At 50.7% G+C, this 22,546-nt stretch overlaps 1 protein-coding gene across 1 annotated transcript in view; it reads left to right on the forward strand.

Moving 5' to 3' along the window:
- Cfap46 (cilia and flagella associated protein 46) overlaps nucleotides 1–15,753 on the forward strand; it is an 86,002-nt gene extending 70,249 nt beyond the window's left edge. Inside the window, exons 45-59 of the mRNA XM_057778258.1 lie at nucleotides 219–316; nucleotides 836–912; nucleotides 1,302–1,396; nucleotides 1,869–1,990; nucleotides 2,817–2,896; nucleotides 4,919–5,071; nucleotides 9,630–9,700; nucleotides 9,801–9,861; nucleotides 9,936–9,971; nucleotides 10,319–10,421; nucleotides 11,101–11,216; nucleotides 12,989–13,070; nucleotides 13,400–13,536; nucleotides 13,639–13,716; nucleotides 15,434–15,753. Coding sequence (XP_057634241.1) covers nucleotides 219–316; nucleotides 836–912; nucleotides 1,302–1,396; nucleotides 1,869–1,990; nucleotides 2,817–2,896; nucleotides 4,919–5,071; nucleotides 9,630–9,700; nucleotides 9,801–9,861; nucleotides 9,936–9,971; nucleotides 10,319–10,421; nucleotides 11,101–11,216; nucleotides 12,989–13,070; nucleotides 13,400–13,536; nucleotides 13,639–13,716; nucleotides 15,434–15,555 — 1,431 coding nt within the window. The 3' untranslated portion in view covers nucleotides 15,556–15,753. The remainder of the gene's footprint in view (nucleotides 1–218; nucleotides 317–835; nucleotides 913–1,301; nucleotides 1,397–1,868; nucleotides 1,991–2,816; nucleotides 2,897–4,918; nucleotides 5,072–9,629; nucleotides 9,701–9,800; nucleotides 9,862–9,935; nucleotides 9,972–10,318; nucleotides 10,422–11,100; nucleotides 11,217–12,988; nucleotides 13,071–13,399; nucleotides 13,537–13,638; nucleotides 13,717–15,433) is intronic.
- Nucleotides 15,754–22,546: the final 6,793 nt, after the last annotated feature.

The raw sequence follows: 22,546 nt of genomic DNA on the forward strand, positions 1-22,546 counted from the left end.
GTGCTACCACCACCCTGCAGTTAGGACCATATTGAAGAAATGTTGTTTAAGGTTTCCGGAAACCACACCAGTAAGCCAAGCTGGACATTTTAGAGGCGCCTGTAAACTTCTCGTGCCTCTGCTGCCCCCTTGTGGTAGTAATGCATTTCACAGCCCAGACCACGTGGGAGAAAGCAGTGGCCCTGAGTCCTGAGTGATTTTCCCCCTGTCACACACAGGCATGGCAGAGTCTCTGTGTCACAGATCAGCATTTCACCTTCCTGAATGAGATCCCGTCCATGTTCCGGATCCTCTTTCTACAGCACTCACCAGACAGGTGAGGTCTCCCCTCCCCATCGCTGTAAATCTCTACCCTGTTGAGAAGAGCAGCCAGGAGGCATGGGCATAGCAAGCTCGCCCCACCTCAGCTCCCGTCCTGAGGCAGGCTGGGCTATCTAGAAAGCATACTGGACAGACTCAGCTAGCCCACTTGTCAGGCATGGGCACTGGTTCAATCCAGAGACATGGGAAGTCCTCTTCTGACCCTCCTGGGAAAGGCCAGGGTGAATTTCCGTGATGATGGGGACTATATCGGGAAGGAGGCGCTCTGTGATCTGTGCCCACACAGGGTCTTTCTGTTAGGTCTGTGTATGCCTATACGCTGCTGGGTCTTTTGTAATTTCAAGTCTCACTTGGGTTATATAGACTGATTCGTGGGCCTCTGCCTGGCAAAGGAAACAAGGAAAGGTACCGATTGGGTGCCAGCTGCTGATTGTCTCGATGGGCTCCTGAGACCCATGTGCCTTGCTTTTTGCCTCCTCTGGGAATGAGCTTGTGACCTTCATTCTACCTGCAGGTCCTGTCTGTATGGTGCTGCCTTTGAGAGACCAAAGTCCATGCCTGCACCCAAGGGGAAAACAGTCTCAGTGGGCGGTAAGCTTGGGTGTAAACAGGGCTCTTCTCATTGACTAGAGATAGGGTACAGTGGCTGTGGGGACTCCCCCCCTCCCCCCGTACCAGAAGCAGGGCTGAGGGGAGGCTGAGCCCAGGATAGAAAATAGAATCATCATGTGTTTTTAAGGGATCCAAAGGAGAGCTCTCCCATCAATTGCACTGTGTTTTGCCTCTGCCTGAACTTTCTGGGTACCAGTCCCTGTGCTGCCCAGGGAGGAATGGGGAAGGCCATGTGAAGACCTTCCCATCGCACGCCTCGCCTCTGAGACATCAGAGTTGAATATGTCCTCAGGGGCTCTCACGTCTCCACTTGTTCACACGGAAGCTCTGCTCTGAGCCGTGCGAAAGCCATGGGTGTGTCTCTACAGGTCACTGCAAGGTAATGCGGGTGACGATGAGTCGAACTATCTTCTCAGAGCTGTTGACCATGGTCCAGTGGATGCAGAAGCAGACACAGGCCCAGGTACACAGCAAAGATATGACCCTGAACCCAAGCCCTTGAAGTCTAAGGCTCTATCTGCAGACTGCAGTCCATCCTAGGGAAAGCCAGGCTTCCAAGTCTTGGCTTGGGCAGAGTTCTGGGCCCAGATCTCAAGGGGATGAAGGTGGAGCCCTGGGAAAGGTGGGGAGCTCTCCTGACTCCTTGAGTTGAGTCTGGCCCCAGCAAAGGTACCTGGTTACCTCTTCTCTGCAGAGCATGGGGTTAGCTGTCCTGGGCCTATCCCTACCATTGGGATACTCCATAGTGTCAGCAGAGATAGGGACAGGGCTGAGATGTCAGGACAGCCTCCAGAAAACCACTGGGAAGGACCAAAGCATGCCAACGCTCTATCTGGAAGGGTTGAAACTCAGTTCTTTCTCTGGGGTTTTCCAGTTTGGTGGGAAGTCCTATGTAGACACCCCTGAACAATAGGCTGTGCTTTGGGTTGGGACAGAAATTGAACACCTTGAATGATGAGGAGCAAGACCCATGTGTGCAGAGGCTGAATAACATCCTGGAATACATGGAGGAGTATATGAAGCCCATCGCCCCCCTGTTCACCTTCCCAGACGCCAGGTATCAGCATGTCATTTCCTCTGAAAGTTCCTGTCACCAGGTGATGGGCAGTTGTCCCTAGCTGAAGCAGGAGCTAGAGACTGTTGGGCATGGGCTACAAGTCCGGCAGTAACCAGAATCTTCCCGGAGCCCCAGGAAAGGTCAGCCGGGTGTAGCTGAAGGCCATCTCCGACTCCAGATCTGAACAGCAAAGTACCGATGTGAGCCAAGTAGCCAGCTGTGATGGGTAGAAAGCCAAAGCTGGGTCCTGAGAATGGCCTCCACATGGAAACTGGTCTCTGAGTGTCCGGTTCCTGCTAAGTACAAACCTAAGAGCCTGGCTCTTCTGTGGGTTTTGTAGGCAGGAATCCAGCCGCTGCAACTGCTGCTGCTGCCCCTGCCCCACTGAGCTCTTGCTCTGAGGATGGTGCGGGAGAACTAGCAGGTCCCCAGGACGCAGGCTCGGCATTCATTCTGAAAGAAAAGAAGGCAGGTGGAAGGTGGAGGCGGCCTTCTTGTCCAGCAGCAGGAGCCCACCCTGAGGTCCCTGTCTGTTGACACTCTGTGAAACTCCCCTGCTGTAGAGATGGCCCTCAGTGATTGCTGGGTGTGGTAGCACATGTCTTCAATCCCAGCACTCGGGAAGCAGAGGCAGGTGGATCTTTGTGAGTTTGAGACCAGCCTGGTTTACATGGAGAGCTGTGGGCCAGTGAGAGCTGTATTGCAAGACTGGCTATGCCTTTAAGAAACAAAACAAAACAATTATTGGCTGAGGTTGTGCCTCTCATAGTCTTTGAATATCTTCCTGTGCTTTCTAAAGCCTGAACACATTTGCTCTGAATTTCAGAACACAGATGACAATGTCAATGGCGGACTCAGGGAAACACAGAGCCAAAGAGAAAGAAAGGAAGCCCTCTCTCCCTTTAGGTGAGTGGCAGGATCAGACCCACAGGCCACCACTGGTACCTGAGGAGCCTGTGCGGGCACTCGCACTCCCATCAGGAAAAGCCTAGGTGGGTCAGGAGTCACAGGTTCCATACCCAAACAAGTCCCACACCCAAGTGCTACCCAGGTGCCTTGAGGTCCTCAGTACACAATTACCCAAGACGAGGTGAAAGGTCATAAGTCAGTGCTTCTCGGCCTTCCTAATGCAGTGACCTCATGCTGTGGTGACCCTAGCCATAAAATCACTTTCATTGCTACTTTTTACAACTCTCATTTTGCTATGATTATGAATCATAATGTAAATATCCATGTTTTCTGATGGTCTCAGTCAACCCCTATGAAGAGTCATTTGGTCCCCAAAGGGGTCTCGACCCATAGGTTGAGGACCACACTGCCCTAGAAGGTGCTGGGCATGGAAACTGGCGGCTCACTGAAAGGGGTTGTCAAACAGCAGAGCCACCCTGCCATTTCTGAGAAAATGGTCACTTTTTGACACACACAGTGCCTATAAGCAAGAGCAATAGTGCTGACCCAGCCCTCGCTACCCTGGCTAGGCGGGAGGAGGTGGCTCTGGTGACAGTCTGCTGATGTTTCTAGGAAAGATGGGTATTGTCGCCCTGCCTTAGGAAGCTCATCAGAGGCAGCCATGGGAAGGGGCTCTGTCCCATCCACCTGGTGCTCATATGTGGTCTCTGCTGGGGGCACTGTCTGTGGATATCTTTAGCACAGCCCTGCAGATTTGATTCCTGCTGAAAAGAATGGGAGGATCCTCTTTTTTAAATTATGTATAATGTGGCATTTTATTTATTCTGTCAATTAAAATGCAATTAAAATATTTATAATATTAATTGAACTTAACCTAAGAAATCAATTCTCATGTTTTCACATGTCAATATTGGGTATTAAAAGGACAGTCAATATAATTATGTTCAAAATTATTCACCCCCAAACTTGTAAATATTTGGTGTTGGGATACTACACAACTCCTGGCAGGAAGGTCGAGTGGGTGCCATCTTGGCTACTTCTGTGATTTTACTAACTTCTTTTTTAAAAGACAATTTCCTATCCTAAATGCTGTCTGCTTTTCTATTCCCACAAAGAGTTATTGACATATGGCCAAGCGGATGGCTGCTTGTCCTCCTCCCCCTCAAAAAAGCCACAAGCCTCCTCCCAAGTCAAGCTGATCATATTGCCATGACCCAGACGTAGTAAGCACCACAAGACCTGCAAGTTGTGAAAGGGTTAGACCTGATTTGGGGAGAAGGAAGGTGGTGCAGAATTATTGCCTCAACCAGGGGTGTGGAGGCTTCACACTCTGTGGGCAGGCTGGTCAGGCCCTGGATCCTCGCTCCTAGACTGAATCTCTGCCTTGCATTAAATTCCCAGGATTAAAAACAGGAACAAAGAGTCACTGCTGGGTTTCAGGCAAACCTGCGCTGGCTCTGAAAATTAAGAAAACACAGCTGAAGTGTCCGTGGCCCCGCCTCTGGGTACCAGCATAACTGGAGGCAGAGTGGCAGTCCTCAGCAGTCTGTGGCACACATCTGTGGGCAGTGAGAGGCTACCGTTTGGGTCAAGAGAGTGAGCCTTCCTTCCATGACTCTCTGGAGGACTCACTGTTTGAGAAGTCCTCTGGGAGGAGTTTTCATCAGCCTGGACTTTACCCGTCCTGCCTTGGGAGTCAGGAGTCCTGAGATGTAGCATCCTGTAAGGTGTGCCGCTAAGTCTGGGCTCTGCCCAGCTCCAAGCCGTGAGTTTGATCTCACCATCCAAACCAGTGGCTGCCTCAGGGACCCTAGCATGCTATCAGTGCAGCTGTGCAGCTGCAAGCTGGGCTGGGGCCGCACTTTCCCCTCCTATCTCCATGCCAGGGACAGTTGCGACCAGGCCAGTTACCTAGACACGAAATCGGGGCTTGGAGTGATGAAGCCAGGCTCTAGGGTCTGCCCTGCGCCCAGAGCTAGTCTTTCTCGTGTTTGAGTTGTTGTTCTTTCCATTCCACAGGGCAGCCTTACCCCGAGTATATGATCCTGATCGCAGACAAGCCCCTACTAGAGCTGCCCCTCGAGGGGCTCTCCATGCTCAGTGAGGTCACCTCCCTGTCAAGAGAATTTTCTCTCCAGACGCTATGGAACCGTCTCCACAAGGAGGAACTAGGTGAGTCGTGCCTTAGCCACAGTAATGCTTAATCTCAAAATGGGCATTTTGAAATTCCATTTCAAATAAAACAATGTTAACTCCTGTCGAAAGGTAAGGAGCGAGGCGCTGGGGGTGCAGCCCATTGTGGAGCATTGACCAGCATGTACAAGGCCCTGGGCTCTATAGCCAGCCCTGCAAACAATTGCCAAGTGTTTTTTAACATTTTCCTTGGCCCTTATTCACTCAAAATCAGTTCCAGAATAGACACATGGTGCTGCGAATGGAAAGCCCACCTGAGTCCATGTTAACACAGTAAAGAAGAATCCTGCTGATAAAAAAAAATTGACACCCAGAATCGTTTGGTTAGATGTTGAGGGGCAGTGAGGGAAAGCAGGTCCTGAGTCAGGCCTCGGCAAGGCAGAAAACAAGGATTAGGGGGCCATCACCTGTGAGACCACAAGATACTTCAGTCTGTGAAAGTCCTCTAAACTGTGCCTAGGGCATTCTGCCACTTTGGAATACATGTCGTACATCAATAAATAGCAAATTGGAGCTGAAAATATGGCTCAACGATAGAGCATTCACCCAGCGTCAACAAAGCCCTTGCTTATAAACCCAGGACTGCAAAAAGTGAAAAGCAGTCAGTAATCAATAAATACCAAATAAAGTTAAAAATCTATTAGACTTCTGCTGCTACTCCAGATAAAATAATACGAGCCATATTCTTCCAACCAAGATGAAGAGAAACCAGAAAAGAGGAAGCAAGGTACCAGCCAACCCAGGATGGCAACATCCTCCAAGAGAGAGGAGATACATGCTGTCTTAGTTAGGGTTTCTATTGCCCTGGGGAGACACCATGACCACGGCAACTCTTGTAAGGGAAAAAGATTTAATGGGACTGGCTAACATTTCCAGAGGTCATGTGACATGGTGGCATGCAGGCAGACATGGTGCTGGAGCAGGAGCTGAGGGTCCTACATCTTAACTAATAGGCAGCAGGAAGTGGTGTGAGATACTGGGTGATATCTTGAGCATGTATGAGACCTCAAAGCCCACCTCCACAGCTACACACTTCCTCCAACAAGACCACACCTACTCCACAAGGCCACACCTCCTAATAGTGCCACTCCCTTTGGGGGCCATTTTCTTTCAAACCAGCACACTTGACCCAGGAGATTCTTAGAGGCTTGTGACTCAGACGTGGGCAGGAACACAGGAATAACCCAGGAGGCTCCCTGGCTGAAGGCATGCAGCTAGGAGCCTGGAGGGAAAGCTGAGAAACTTCGGGACAGCACAGCGAGAGGTGACAGCCGCTTTAAAAGACCTACAGAGGACCCCATGGAGGCCAGTGCAAGTGATGCCAGCAACAGTGACCCCAAAGGTCAGGGAAAGAAGCAAGCAGCCATGGAGCAAGGGGGTGATAGCTTTTCATTTAAAAAATAAATCCCAGCACTTTGGAGGCAGAGGCAGACAGATCTCTGTGAGTTCGAGGCCAGCCTGGTCTACAAGAGCTAGTTCCAGGACAGGCTCCAAAGCCACAGAGAAACCCTGTCTCGAATAAACAAACAAAAAAAATCTGTTTAAAATATCTTTTGAGCAAACACTTGAGTGAAAGGAAATAAGAGCAATACTTGTGCGATTTCCTGACAGGCATGGCAAGACCAGAGCAAGAGCTGCGGGGAGCTACTATCAGGCTCTGCCAGGGCCCTATGTGGTAACTGATGCAGGGCAGCGTCACTCAAAGGGGGATTGTGGTAAAATGTAACTAAACCCTCAAGCAAGCATGAAAAACAACCCAAGCCCCAGCGTGCACTGGAGATGGGTGGGGAGTGAGGGGGAAGAAGCGGACTGTGGGAGGCACACAATGAAACTCTACACACATCCACAGCTGCTAGGGCAGCTGCAGTTGAGCAAGCCGGTATGGAGGGTGAGGACTGGAGGCCTCCGTGCCCAAGGCTGAGCAATGGGTGAGCGAGTTTGGAACGGTGGGTAGATACAGTGGGTGTCCATTAGAGGAAATGGGGTCGACCAGGTGAAGGAACACCTGTTCTCCCAAGTCTGTGGCATTCCCATTCACAGCGGCCTAAGTGTCCATCCCTGGGTGAAGAGTTACAGAAGATGGGCCGCATCTACACAACCGCCGCAGAGAAGAGGAGGGTTGCTTTAAGACAACATGGATGAGCTTGGTGGGCCTTGTTGCCGGGCACAGACAGCATACACTATGCCGCTGATCCTGGGAATCTCAGAAAGTTCAGCTCCACAGCAGAGAGAAAGGGACAGGCAGGGGCTGGAGCCAGGAGCTGTTGGCCAAGGGCACAAAATCCTAGTTGCAGGAAGGAGAAAGTTTGAGAGCTTGGTTGAGTGACATGGTGATGGTGACCAATGCAATGCCATGTTTCTTTTGGTTTTTGGTTCTTTTTTTTTTTTTTTTTGTGGCTAAGAGTAGGGCTTAGGTGATTCTGGCAAGCAGCAGCAATGGGAGTATGTGGTGTGACCATTTGGCAGACTCAGCTCCACTAGTCCAGTGTATATGTGCTTCAGAGTAGCCTGCTGTGCACCAATCATGTTTCCCAATTCACATAAATAATGAATGATTAAATTAAAAATTTTAAATAATAATTAAATGAGAAGATCCGCTGTTTTGTGTAGTGGGGAAGAAGCAGAGGCATACGCTTGCCCACTGTTGGCAGGACTGCACTGTTGCTGGGAGGGCACGCAGGAGAGCCACCCTGGGAAGTGGTCAGGGGGGGTCACAAAAAGTTACACGCTGGCCCACAGGTGATACATGCACTCCTCTTCTAGGTCTTTATACAAGAGATAAGAAGGCATGCATAGACAGAAGCGTTCTTAGGTCACACAACTCCCTGTGACAGTCCAAACCTTGTCCTTGCAGAGTTCTGGGGACTTGACCTGACTGGGACCAGTGAGGGAATGAAGATATCGCGCGCGTGTGCGCGCACACACACACACACACACACAGAGAGAGAGAGAGAGAGAGAGAGAGAGAGAGAGAGAGAGAGAGATGATGGGTGGACTGGGCTCCCTGATGGAGAACCTTGCTGGAAGCTCAGCGTGTTTGTTAGAGAGTTGAGCAGAAAGACAGGGTTATTGCATAGAGTTGGACAAGGGGATGGGTTATTACAGACTGATAAACAAGGAGGCAAAATTATTACGAAGAGCTCAACAAATCAGCTAACCTCGGTAGCAGTGGGAGTAGAGGGACAGTCCTCAGACTGTAACTTACTGGAGGGAGAAAGTTTAGCATGATTAATAGAAACCCAGAGACAGAAATTGCATTCAATCTAATGGTCAGAAAAGCAAAACAGCCAACCACTGGCTCTTACCTCTACCTCAATCTGAAATGGTGATTCTGTCTCCAGGAATCTCAGAATGAGACTGAGTGTGAGAGCTGTCTCCTCCCATCTTATATTCCTCTTTAGGGCTAGGATTAACGGTGCGCACCACTACTGCCCTGTTTCTATGGCTAATAATGTGGTTACTGGGATTAAAGGTATATGTCACCACTGCCTGGCCTGTAAGGCTGACCAGGGCAGCTGTTTTACTCTCTAAACTTCAGGCAAGCTTTATTTATTAAAATACAAATGAAATATCACTACAGAAAGCCATGGTGGACTTTTCTTACCACACTACCAACATCCAAACATGGACTAGAGGAAGGTTTAGGCGTTTCCTTCCGAGTCTTACCTTGGGGTACGGGATGGACTTTGCCGTTTTCCCTTTCATTAAGGTCTTCCTCTGACTCCCACAACTGAGCAGGCTCTTGATGGTCATTTGAATACCCTCTTGGATGGATGGCACACGGTAACATATCATCGGTGAGGAGACTTATGCCCAGAGAAAGACTCAAAAGAGGGCACACAGCAGATGCCTTCATTTCTGGAAAATTCTAGAAAAGGCAAATTGGTTTCTTCTCAGAAAGCAAATAAGTAACTACTTGGTAAGGATAAAGGCCTCAGGAAGCGCAAGACTGAGATTCACCTGAGGGCCTGTGTGAAGTGCAAGCTGACTCTGACAGAAGTCACCCTCTTAGTGTGCCCCTGGGAAGTGTCCTTGGCAAAATGAGGATGGCAGAGAGCCAGGCCTATGCCTCAGCCCCACTGCCTGTGGAAGCCCCACCCTGGAAGACAGCAAAGGGAGCGGAAGGTACAGGGTGGAAAGGGTGAAGGTGGTCACAGTGGGGTACAGAGTCATTCACACGTAACCTCTGGAAAGAACTGCTCACTGTCCCAGCTGAGCATAGGAAAGACACAGGCTATAAGTCTCTGTGCAGAGACCCTGGAACCATCAGGGGACTAAATACTACAGGCATTCTGGTGAGTTCCTTGTGTGAGAGGTCAGTGGTCAGAAACGGGTGCCTCGAAGCCTTGGGGCTGGTCGTTCCTCGAGAGCTTTCCTTGGGCCTAGGGAGCTTTGTGTTTTCACATGACAAAAATGGGAATCAATGGCTCTCAACCTTTCGGAGTCACGAAATTCAAAATTCGACCTGAGCAGCACCTAGCGCCTTCGCGGTGCCGCGTGCCTGCTGACACATCACACTTGCCTTTGTCCTCCACAGAAGGCAGTATGAAGAAAGAGATCAAAAACAAGGAGTTCAAGAAGAAAAGCCCAGGAAAGAAAGGCACGAAGGTAGGTGGGTGGGAGCCCAGGGGCCCCTTGCTCTGCTCAGCCTGAGTTCAATAAGGCCCAGCTGGTGGCCCAGGCGTTGACGCCTCTCTCTGTGTCGCAGAGCGCCATAATCCGGGTCATCCCGCCAGAGTGCACCCTAATCGACTCAGACACTATCAAGTGTATCCTTTGCTGGGTGCTCACGGCCCCCAGGACTCTGCTTTGGTTCTTGAGCTTGTCCTTGACTCGGACCCAGTTGTCGTGGACCCTTATGAGAAGGCTCACGGCAAAGGTGAGAGCGTCACAGGGCCCTTGGTATCATGGATATGCGGAAGTCACCTCAAGTGGCCTTGGAGCCTTGGGTCTGGACACAAACTGACCGCCTTGACACTCTAAATACTTTGGGGCCTCCTCCCCTCTTCCTTCTCTCTCCCCCTCCCCCCTCTGTTCTTCATCTCTTCCGACTGCTTATCCTCTGCCAGTTCCTCCATCTAAAGAGGAAAGCAGAGGCGCCAACACTCCCACCTGTGCTTAACATTCTCTCCTCCCCAGCCTCTGTCCAATCCCAGCGGCACAAGGCCCCATCCCTCACGCTCTAATGAGGAAGCCATGACCTGTCTCTTTCAATTCTTGCTGCAGAGGTGCTGAGCCCCGTTTTCATAACCCAGGAAATCCTGGATAAGTTCCGAGATACTTACACTGCACGTTGGACGGGGCATCTGGGAAGCTTCAGCATTCCAAGGTTGGAACCTGGGTCTCCAAAAGCTGACTAAAGAGGCTGGTGCCCTCATGTGACTCCTTCCCTGCTGGTTGGATCTGCTCTGTAGAGACCCAGGCACAGCAATAGGCAAGGGAAGCTGTTCTAATCCCAGGGTCACTTGCCCACATGTGACCTACCCCAGGTGACCTCAGGTCCCCTTTAGGCAAAACCACCCAAAGAAGGTACACTACTAGCATAGGGTTAGGTAACTTCATGTCACTGGCCCCTGTGGGGCACGCCTTCTGTCATTTCTGTCCCTTGATGTGTATGGAACTGCGTCAGAGGGAGCCAAGCCAGTTGGTACAAGGGGAGAAGAGTAAAGCTGTCTGGGGCTGGTGTAGAGGTAGGACAGGGAGGGTGACGAAGACCCTACCTAGTTCCTCTCTCCCATATTAGAGGTACTATAGTACTTCCCAGAGCCAGCCCCACTGGCTTGAGACGCATGTCTGTTTCTAAACTACCATTCTCAGTGGGGAGGTCCGTCTGAGGCCAGCTATACACTGGGAAAACAAAAAATAATCTGGGCCCAACGACAGCATAAAGGGTTCTGTACGGGTGGCAGGGGACATTCCCTGCTGGACAAACAGATCTGGAGGAGGGGCTTGCAGATGCATGCCCCAGCCCAGATGTGTGATCACACCGCTGTTTTCACCCTGTGCAGCCAGACTGACTGGGAGCAGGTACTGGACAGCTGCCGAGGCTTTTTCTTCTACGGGATGGAGGGCAGCTTCCTGTCCCGCCTGGTAGTGGAAAGACTGGTAGCCATGGATCTGCAAGGTGAGACCCAGTCCCCCATCGGCAGCCTCAGCCAGGACTGCTGCTTCTTGATCCAGAGTCCAAGGCTCACGATGCTTCAGGAAGGCCTAGCACCCTATCCTAGCCTGTCCTCTACCTATCTGAAAACTGTCCCTGTACTTCTTCCAGCAACAGTATGGCAGCCACAGGGCCACTAACAGCCCTGGTTGCCCTCAGCACCACCTTATATGCAGAGGACACCTGTTCAGACCTCCAGACCCCCCCCATAAGAATCAGCTGTGGAGTGTCACCTCCTATGGCTGGTCTGGTAGATACCAGAACCGTTCCAATCTGAACACGGGTGTTTTGGGAGCCTTGCTCTCTCTGTGTGTCTGCTGACAACAGGCCCAGGAGGCCAGTGAGTCCCAGAAGTGCTGTACCAGGGAACCGAAGGGGTTCAGAGAGCAGGTAGAGGACACAGTACCAGGTGATGTATGGAGTACGGTGTGCTCACAGGCAGCTTACCAGCAAGGCCATACCGACTCAGCCCTGACAACACACAGCACTCCAGGACAGCAGGCTTGGTGTTCAGACCCATGGAGAATGTGCTGCAGTGTGCTGGCCTCTGTGGGCCACAGCCATCTCAGCAACATGGCCACAGACTTCTCTGGTGTGTCCACATTCTTCCCAGATACTCCAAGATCTTATCCCCACTCACAGGAGGCTGCTTTCGCTGGGCTGCTCAGGGCCAGCCGCCTTGCATAGCCAATAGGTAAGCCTTCTCAGGACCTCAGAGATGTCCCTTCCTCCCTCATGAGCCATATGGTCACTCGTAGGTTTACATAGCAGCTGCCTGAATGCTCTTTCCACACCAAGACACCCGTGTCCATCATGGCACGTGCTGGCCAGGTCTACTTCCACGTGCATACGCCAGTCATACGCGAGTGGAGTGAGCCGGAGCCCCATCGCCGGAAACACTCAGAAGACATTTCTTGTCCCAGGGATGGAGAAAGCCTCTTAGAAGGACTAATCCACATAAAGTAGGGGACACATGAGGCACGTGCTGCAGTCCTTTCTAGTGTCCCCTGTTCCCAGGAGGCCATGTCCCTTCACAGACGGACATTTTTTCCCTTTGGGGACAGTTGCCAAAGCCCATCTCAGGACTCAGGAACAAGAACAACCTTAGCCTCTGGGTCCATGTTGGTCCTGTAGGTAGTCACGCCAGAACCACACACTGCCGCTTGTCTCAGTGCGCATGCCTGTCTAGGGGGCCCACTCATACTCAGATACTTGGGACCACCTCACATCCCAGAAGCTCTCACATCCACAGCAAACTGAGGGGTGGTAAATTTGGTCAGCATCCAAACCCTCTAATATTGTAAGGGTACCTTTGTCCGGTCCCTCTTCAGGACCAGCTTCTTATACCACACCACACCACAGGTAAGTACTGAGGTGAGGCTTGCTCTCTCTCTCTTCCTCCCTCCCTCCTTCCCTCCCCCCTCTCTTCTCTCTCTCTCTCTCTCTCTCTCTCTCTCTCTCTCTCTCTCTCTACCAGTATGAAATCCCAGAAGCTTCCATAAGCGATAGGGGAGTAGAGCCACTTATGCTAGGAAGAATTAGGGGTGGCCCTGAGTGCCTATTTCCTATTGCTCCCTATTTCCTGTGTGCACTCACTGGGTACCCGGAAAAAAAAAAAAAAAAAAAAAAAAACCTGTTGAGAGCCCAAGCCTCAGGCGAATTAGTTAGAGTACAGCTCCCGTGGGGGTCTGGTAATGGTGTGGGTGACCACTGAGGAGCCTCAATGTGTCCTGCAGATTGCCAGATGATGGTCCTACTGGACTTGACCAAGTCCTCTGAGAGCCGGAAGCGGAAGGCAGAGCCCTCAGAGAACAAGAGGTACTTAGTGTCCTTGTGTCATTGGGAGCCTGTGGATGGGGAAGGGGGTGTTGTGAGCAAGTGTTGGTACAGTTCAGCTCACCTCAGGGATGAGTGGACTATCAGAGCTGGCTGGCCAACACCTTCTACCTCATGGTACCAAGTCCACTGCTGGTGGGCTCCAAGCTAGGGCTAGGAGCTATTACCAGATGGATTTGACAATACTCAAAAAATGCTATTTCCTGTTAAATGACATTTAACTTTTGCGTGTGAGATTGAGAGCAGTTGGTGTAGGACAGGATGGAGGGAGGGCCACCAGTCCCTTGGTACTAGTCCATGTATCCCCACAGCACATCACAACTGTCCTTGGAGAAGCCCATCGAGACCGCCATCCTTCTGAGCCTGGTAGGGGTTGAGAGCATTGTGGCTAACCAATGGCCCACGCTGCTGCAGGACAACGCACTGAGGGCCACCACCCTATGGGATAGTGAGTGGGCACCCTGGCTATCCCAAAGTCTCCTTGGGCTTTTGCTAGAAGCCTGCCAAGGGTGTCCATAGCCCACCTGAAGGGTCTTTTTTTCTGCCCTAGACCTGCTAGCATTTGGCAAGCCACTTGGGAAAACAGTTCGTCTCATTCAGAGGCTAGGCAATGAAACCATTAACCAAGGTAAGGCAGAGACTGCCCTTCCATCTGCATGTCTGTGTAATGTGGTTACATTGTATCTGCCCTCAGGGACAGGGTGCTCCCCACTTCATGAAAGAAAAGGAGAGGGAGAGGGAGGGAAGGAGGGAGGAGTGAAGGAGGGAGAGGGCATAAACCAATAAGCATTGTTCTTGTGGAGAAGCCTATGTGATCTGCTGAGCTTCTGGGTGAGCTGGAGCTGAACAAGAGCAGAGAGAGAGAGAGAGGGAGGGAGGAAGGGAGGAAAGGAAAGAGGGAGGGAGGGAGGGAGGGGGAGAGTATGCAAAAGAGCTCAGATGTACTCTCAAGAAGAGATGGAGAGACCTGGGTGGTCTGCCTTTCTCTCTGCCCAGAGAGAGGACTCTAAGAACTTGGTCACCTAGGCTACCTGGCCCATGGACTCCATGCAGCCACATGGCCTCCCTAAGCCAAGACAAGAAAACATCTAGGTGGAGGAACTCCTGGACTGAGGGTGTGTCCTGCTAGAGCCAGGAGGGTCGCTCTACTTTCATCTCCAGTCCCAGTAAAATTTCTGACAGCCTCTAGCCTGGGGCGGGGGTGGGGTAAAGCTTCAGGCAGGGCTGGAGGATGTTGCCTGTTCTACAGAAGACAAACTCCACCTACCCATCCTTCAAACAAACCTTGTGCCAAAATGTACCAGCTGCGGTGAAAGAATTTGCAGATAAATTTCACATGTGGATACTAGTGTTTAAAAAAAATCAGATAAAACTCTGGCTAATTGCATTTAGCAATACACTAAAGTGAAAACGGAGCATAACTCACGAAGATTTATCCAGGGAGGGAAGAAAATTGAGAAATCTGAAATACATTCAATACAACTCAGTAGGAGATTAACTTCTGAGAAATCGTGTGCTCTCCCGTGCCTGGGATGCAGCTGCCAGGAAAAAGAGGGGAGCTGAGTGTGTAAATGAGTTCAGAAGAGTGAATGAGTGGCTGAGGAGTGGGCGGGCGAACATGTGAGTGTATTCGTGAGGGAGGAAGGGAGGGAGGGAGGGAGGGAGGGATGAAGCTGTGAGCTAGGGATTGAATGAGTACATTTGTGAGCATAAGTGAGAGCAAGCAGCTGAGCAGTCAAGTAAAAGAGGGACCAGAGAGGTGGACAAAGGTGGTGAAGTCTGGCACTCTTTCCTAACAAGCCAGAAACAGGTTTGCTCTCCGGAGTGGCCACCGTGCTTCTTTGCCATAAACAGAGAAAGAGCAAACCGTGCAGGTCTCTAGTTCCTGTCATCACAGAGGGGCCCAAGCATGTGTTAGGGAGGAAGCGACCAAATGATGCTTTTGCCTGTGGGCCGTCCTGCCCAGGATATGGGTGCCTCTGGGCTTCACAGAGGAAGCTATGAGGCCAGTCTCCAGGTTCAAGATGTGTCAGGAAGTCCAGGGGAGTAGACAGGGACTTGCCATCAGATGGCACTGATCACGTTCTGGTGCCATCATTGACCACCACAAAACCAGACCACAGTAGCTTCTACACTTGACAGCACTGAGGAGCAGGAGGTAGCGAGGCTGTTGTGGTCAGGCTGCAGGGAGAACTCGTGGCCCCTTACAGCCAGTAGCACCAGCCTGCTCCCTGATGCTCTCCTCTCCCTGGTACCATGCCCTTGGTGAGGATGGACATCCTGGCAGGACTCAGGCTGCTGCCAGAGAGCTCTGGGGTTTACAGCTTGTGTCTCATGTTCCACAGACGAGGTTCCCCAGGCCTCCAGGGAAGAGATATTCTCCGAACTGCAGACTCAGCGCTTCGAGCCACGCCCCACCTCCCTCGGCTTAGTTCTGTATGGACTGCCTCACCAAGCCATCGTGTGAGCTAAATCCCGGAATCTGTGGGGCCACTGTCCCTAGCTCTAACCCTCCAAGGAGACTCCCCACTCAGGACTTTTCCCTCACATTCTGGGGTTCACCCCAGCATTAACACAGCCTGATATATGTCCTTCTGTCCATGATACATATCCTGAGAAGACGGCTGTTGGTGGGTATACCACCTACGCTCCTGCTTGTCCTCTTTAGCCCGCAAGTTTGTTTTCTGCTTCAGTGTTTTAGTAAACAACTAAACTTTACATGTAACTAAATGCGTGGTGTGTTTCTGGAGGTCCAGGACAGGAACTGGGGCATTCAGATGCCGTCAAAGCTGAAAGGAGGACACTATACTTGTGTGAGCTAAGGGCCGCCACACTCACCCCACACTCCTCTGGAGACATGTGTGGTCCTCCTGCCCCCCTGCCCTTTTGGCTGCTGTGTCAGGGCTCTTGGGAAAATACCCATCCTCTACATGATCCTTCTACAGTTCCCAACAGGCTTTCCCTGCTATGGTCGTCAAGGGTGGTCCATGAGGTCCCGGAGGGCACTTTCAGCCATGGACTACAAAGCCCAGCTGTGGGTTCTCTTTGCCCATTCTGGCTCTCTGGCCAGGAAAGGAAGGGGGAGAGCAAAGAGCAGTCTACAGGGCAGAAACTTGAAGTCCCAGTGTGTTTCATGAGCTTCCCTGACTGCTACCTCTGCTAAGGGGTCAGGGTGGAGCTATTTCCCATTTTCTCTGCTAATGACACATGCTACAGAAAGAGCAGAGGGTCATTTCACCTCATGGTTCTGGTGGCCCAGGGGATTGCATCCAGCAATGGCCTTCCTGCTGATAAGAGTTCTGTGTCCCAAGGTGCCGCGCACCTTGTGAGAGGCAGGGAGTTCACCTTCCCTGGTCTCTGTCCTTCCTTTTGTAAATCCACTAGAATCCAGTCGTAGGGTCTACTCCATGACCCTGTTAATCTCAGTCACTCTCGAAGTTGGGCCCCAAACACCCAACTTTTCAAAACTCACAACAGGTGCTGACTTCTGGATACCAGCTCTTGGGGGGAGCACACAGACCATCTCAGAAGTGGGGCTCTTTCTTCGTTCTGAACTAGAGCTGTGAAAGCAAGGGCTGCAGGGCTAACTGACAGCTGTTCCTCGTCCTAAGCCTTGTGGGGCCCAGAGCTGTCTCCATAGAAATGTTGTCAGATGGATCTCTCTGGGGGAAATGTCACCTAAGGGAAGGACAGGGTCTGAAGGAGGCATTCTTGACAGCCGGGTGCATCTCCAGAGCACCACACCTGCTCAGTGCCCCTGTACCTTACTAGTGTGTGCTCGTCTCTCCTTGCTCCTGGCTGTGCACAGAGGGACTGATGCCAGGGCTTCCTGGGTCAGGACACATGTGGTCAAAAATTGTGTTTAACAAAACACACATTAGCCGGGCGGTGGTGGCGCACGCCTTTAATCCCAGCACTTGGGAGGCAGAGGCAGGCGGATCTCTGTGAGTTCGAGACCAGCCTGGTCTACAGAGCTAGTTCCAGGACAGGCTCCAAAGCCACAGAGAAACCCTGTCTCAAAAAACCAAAAAAAAAAAAAAAAAAAAAAAAAAACCACACATTAATATCTACTAAAACAGCTGTCAAAAGACAATGCAGTCAATGCCACACAACACAGCTACCGTGCTAGGAGAGGTCTACACAAAAGAAAACCTGCAAACCCTTCCTCAGTCCTGAGTACAGTCTTGGATCCTTCTTTATCCCTGTGAAGTGGCGTCTCATTCCCCAACCCGCATACATATACCAGAGTGTTCAGCTCAGCCTTGCTCGTGATGACCAAACGCCAGCAATAGCACAAACATCCTTCAGTAAGCAGAAGACACTATCCACGTCACATCAGTGTGGACAGTCTCCCTTCACAAAGGATGTAGGCTGATTCTGGCTCCCAGTCTTGCTCTGAGTCTGTGAAGAGGCAGTGCGATATGGTGGAGACTGTGGTAAGTAGAGCTGCCTGCTCTATGGGCAGGAGGTAAATGGAACGGAGGCTGGGGTCCCACAAACCCAAAGGCCTAAATAACCCCTTCCTAACTGGGCCCGGTCTCCCACAACATCACTCTAGGAACCAAGTTTCTGGCATATGGGCCTTGGGGAATGCTTCAGAGCTGACTGTAGCACTCGTTCTTGTACTAAAATCGGAAACAAAACACAAGCCATCGATAAAGTCACCTAGATGGACCTGGAGGGTCCCTGCTGGGAAAGAGAAGCCCCTGTCAAAGTTATCAAATAGCAACGTGTAGAGACCAGTGAGTCAGGCTTGCCAGAGCACAGGGACAGATCTGGGAACAGCAGCAGGAAGCCTGGTGCCAGCCCCATTTGCATCTTGACTGTGGCGGTGACACCCACCTGCACAGGAGGCAGTATCGCAGCTACTACACATGGCAGAAGCATGATGACCTCACCAACACCTGAAGGCTGGGATTAAAAGAAAACCACAGACAGCACCAAACCCCAGAGGGGAGTGTGGGAGAACACAAGAGCTGTTGCCAGAGAATACCAAAATCAGCCTCTGCTGGAGATGGGATCCCTTTTATGTCCTCCTCCCTCTTCGGTGCCACAGATTTGTGCTTTGTTCTAATAGCTGATAGAGCACGTCCTGAGATGCCAGGACAGTGAATCTGACACCTCAGATGGTGGCCCAAGCCTAGCAGGCAGGTAGCATATAGTGAGAGCCACCTTAGTGGGACGCTATGACGTCATACCTCATGACAGTGACCACATTCACAGGCTACACAGAACAGTGTGCAGCTTGTCTCAAGCTGCTGAATTTTGGACTTTTCCCCTTGTTATTCCCAACCTCACTTGAAGTCAGGTGCCTGAAACCATCAACAGTGTTGGATGGGCATGGAGGCTGCACACTGTTTTCTGGCTTCAGTGGATATAAACTTAACCCAGCACACAAATATGTCAAATGAACATCTCCGATGGTGTTGGAAGGGCTGTGTGGGATTCTCCTCTATTTTGTTTGATTCTTTTCCTTTTAAAAACAAATATGCATACTTGTTCCAGAATTAGAAAAAGAACGCAGAGTTAACTAATGACCAGGGGATAAATTCAAATCTGAGCTGTACTGGAAATATGAGCTTTCCTCTACAAAGACGTTGGCATGCACCCAAACAACAAGAATAAAAGCTTCTGAAAATATTTCATCTGCAGTATCAAATTCTTCACCTCACACCGTGTCTGCTCATGTGAGAAATATTAAACAGTGAGTGCTATTCCATGTATCAAAGGCGTTAGAATAACTTTCTGAATTATGTCCCAGCAACATAACAAATCACATTATCAATTAGCTCCCGCGGCAGAAGTGGCATTCTGTAATATATTCAAGCATGAAAAAATTGCACAGGTGAAATTTATGTAACCCTAAAAACTATGAGGAGAAAAAAGATTGCTTGGGATTTATTGGTCATAATGGGAGACAGGATGTAATTCCAGCAGTAGATGGCCTCCGAGTAAGGCACCCAGCCCTCCCTCTTAAGATGCCTCTCCTGGAGGTAATAGACAGGAGGGGAAGCAGGGGCATCGGACACAAGGGTGATGGCTACTGTCCACATCCAGCTTGGGCTTCCCTGATGTCAGGTGGCCCTGCTCCGGTGGGTAAGGTGGGGATGGGGCCATCTGCAGGCTGCTGTCACTTCTGAGCCAGCACAGTGAGAAAGGGGCCAGGCTGGGTGGTCTTTACCTTAACCTTAAGCAGGTCACTCAATAGTCCCACCTTCTCCTCTGGGAAATTCCCAGGAGAAGCAGGAGCCAGGAGTTACCTGTGTAGGGCTAGGAAGAGTAGGGGTCCAAAGATCTGACTCCATTCAGCCCCTTGACAATAGTGAAGGGTGTTGTCCACATAACCGTCAGTCCACCATCTGCTGTGGATTCTCTGTAAGTGTCCGCACCAGGCCAGCCTTCTCCACTACAGCTTGTCAATTAGCTTCTTAAATGTCCCTCTATTCTCTTAGGTCATGAAGTTTTCCAATTTTTAAAATAAATATTTTTGTTAACTGTTTACAGAAGAAAATTTGGAAAATAAGAAAAGCATGCATGGGGTAAAGGCTCTCTCGTAGTCCATACCAAAGCTGCATCAGTGCTTGGAGGAACGTTCCTCCCTGGCCTTGTCTCATCTCCCCCAGAGTCTTCACTTTAGGAGGTGAAGTATACTGTATCTCGTGTTTTTAACCAAAATCCCATTTAAAACATCCTTTCCTTCCAACATGAGGCAGCCAAAGCTGGGAATAGACCAGAGGTCCCCAGCAAAACCTTTCTGCTGATGCTGTAGCCCTTATCTCCTATGGACAAGATCCCAGTACCTAAATTTATCTAGGCACAGAGCTTGGGGCTACCTGGTGGACCACCTAAGAGAGGGACAAAAGGACATGGGGGACAGTGGAGACTACAGTCAAGTGGACTGCAGTCCTGGGCAGAGACACAGATAGGCACATCCCGTGTCCTTGACTTAAGTCTGATCCCAGCAGCCATTCTCGTCTCCCTCGTACCTGGTGCCCCTTGCTCATACTCCTTGTCTATTACTCCCGCCCAAGGAATTTTGAAAGGCAGAGCTGCATGCCATCCTCTGGGAAGTTTTAACCCAGCATGAGAGCCAGACCTTTGAAGATCAGGCCCCCCACTCTGCTCCTATCCACTCAGGAGCCACCCCTGGTTTCTGGAGGGGAATCACCAAAGTTGAGGCCCACATACTATACCAACACTTCCCAACCATTTCTCGTTATGTTCTTCAGAACATCATTCTTGGGGCTCACCCTGCTTAGGATAGCACTCAGATTGTGGCCCGAGGCCCCTGCTCTGTGGCCTGCCCAGCCTTATGCCACCATCGGCCACACAGGAAATCATAACCTCTTCTGCCCAGGTCTGGTTCCCCCAGGGTCGTTGCATGTAACATACAGGGCTGCTGGTGGAACTTTTGGGGCTCCCTGAATTGCCCCTGGAATTTCAAGGTAAGACTCCCCTACTTCCGCATGGCCAGACTGCCCATCCACCAGCCACTTCCCAGAAGCCTGCATGCCCCTGCCCTGCCTATCCTGTCTGCCTTGCCCAACTTCCTCCTGTCCAGTCAATCCAAGCAGTGAAGTTGCAGCCACAGCTAAGGTAGCCTCTGGCAGGTCTGGATTAAGGAATTAGGCAGGTTAATAAAACTAAAATGTTCATAGACACTTGTATATAAATTTCTATTAAGTTGCCTTGTCCAGCATTGGTCTGTAATAGTTTAATTTCTGTATTAAATAATTAAAACCCTATTTTCAATTGCTGTGAACAATTGTTTGCCTTAATGATCTTACTAGAGCAGCCAGTAATTTTATATCTTGTAAAAATGATTAAATGACATCATTATCCCATATCTCTGAAATATAACTCAACAACTCCCAGAAAGGCCATTTGTATTCAATTAATGTTCCCTTGCATTAAGCCAGCACAATATTACTTCATGCCACACATAACCCCACTGTCCTCTCGTTTTATTATGACGATGATGAAGAGAGAAACAACCGGTTTAATTATCCCATTTCCAACAGAGAAATCAATTTCAACACGTCTTCACCCCTTGTAAAAGAGGCTGCCTGGTCCCTGGGATGGGCAGGGCAGGTGGGTGTGTTCAGGTGACTGCTACAAGCTTGAACACAGACACAGGGAGCAGGGTTAGTGGGGGCTGAGAAAAGCAGACCCAAGGCTACCCTCCTCGGTGACCTTGGAGACTACCGTTCTCTATGGTCAAGGTCAGCAGCCTCTCCATTGCAGGTTATCCTTAGGTTTCCTGGCTATCTTCCACCTATAAAATCTCAGGGCCCTATAGTTTACAGAGATGGGATCTGAGGAACCCCAGGGTGGCGGGCTTCCAAAGGGCACCCCTACTCATTCATTCAGTGAGATGGACACCACCCTCACTCCTCAGCTCCCTACCAAGATCCTGTGGGGGTTTACCGCCACATAGAGCACGGCTCTCTTGGTCTGGGTGATCAAGAGCTGCTCCCTGCCTGCCATTCAATCACTACAGCGCTGTGACTGGTGTGGTCTAATCATCGGACATTTTCATCACAACTCCCAGAAACCCAAGCAATGACTAGATTAATACCCTGGTGCCATCGGCTAATGACCGAGATAGAGCTGATGACCAAATTACAGGGAGTTCTTAAATGTCCTTATTATAGATTTTAATCTTTGTGACAAGAGGTGAGAGATAGAGTTGCCTTGACTCGGAGGACGCCATTGTCCTCTGCCTGCTGTCCCATCCCCCACTGTCTGCTTCACCAGACTGATGAGGGGAATGGAAACACAGTTGATTGAGCAGCCAGACAGAGACCAGGGACCACCCTGCCTGAGTTCTACAGCCTGAGCCTAGAGCGGAGCCTGCAGGGGCTGCTGTCAAGTCTGAGCCAGGGGCAAATTGCGCCCAGCAAATGGAGTTATATGGGCGTTTTCAAGACGTTAGGGCTTTTCCTGAGCAGCCAAATCCCTGAGCCAAATCCTGCTCATTGGTGGGTTCGGAGATCCCAGCCCCTAAACCTTAATGATGGACACTATGCAGAGAGGCAGCTCAACCCTAGCACCTGGATGCCCATCTTCTGCCAAACCCAGTGTTCCAGAGAAGCCAGGTACACACTCTGTACTTGCTGTGGCAGGGACAGAGCAGAGGCACCTCAGGGTCCCTGGGCTGCAATCTAGCTTCGTGGGGTTGTAGGAACCAATGAGACTTAGAAGATTTCCTCAGTAGCAGAGACAGCATAGCCACACTTCTGCCTGACAACAAATATAACCGCTTTACCAAGTTCCTGCAGAGGGCTGCCCCTTTCTACAGGCTGAAGTGAAACCTGACGCCTGGCGCTTGGCAGTTCTTCATGCAATGAGACAGAATTCACATGCTGAGGATGATGGAGCTATAGAGAGGAAGTTGAGCATCTGAGACCCTTAGGATTCCCTCCCCTTCCTGAGCATCTCACTAAGGATGACAGAGT

Source organism: Chionomys nivalis, chromosome 8 (assembly GCF_950005125.1).
Source record: "Chionomys nivalis chromosome 8, mChiNiv1.1, whole genome shotgun sequence".
NCBI lineage: Eukaryota > Metazoa > Chordata > Mammalia > Rodentia > Cricetidae > Chionomys > Chionomys nivalis.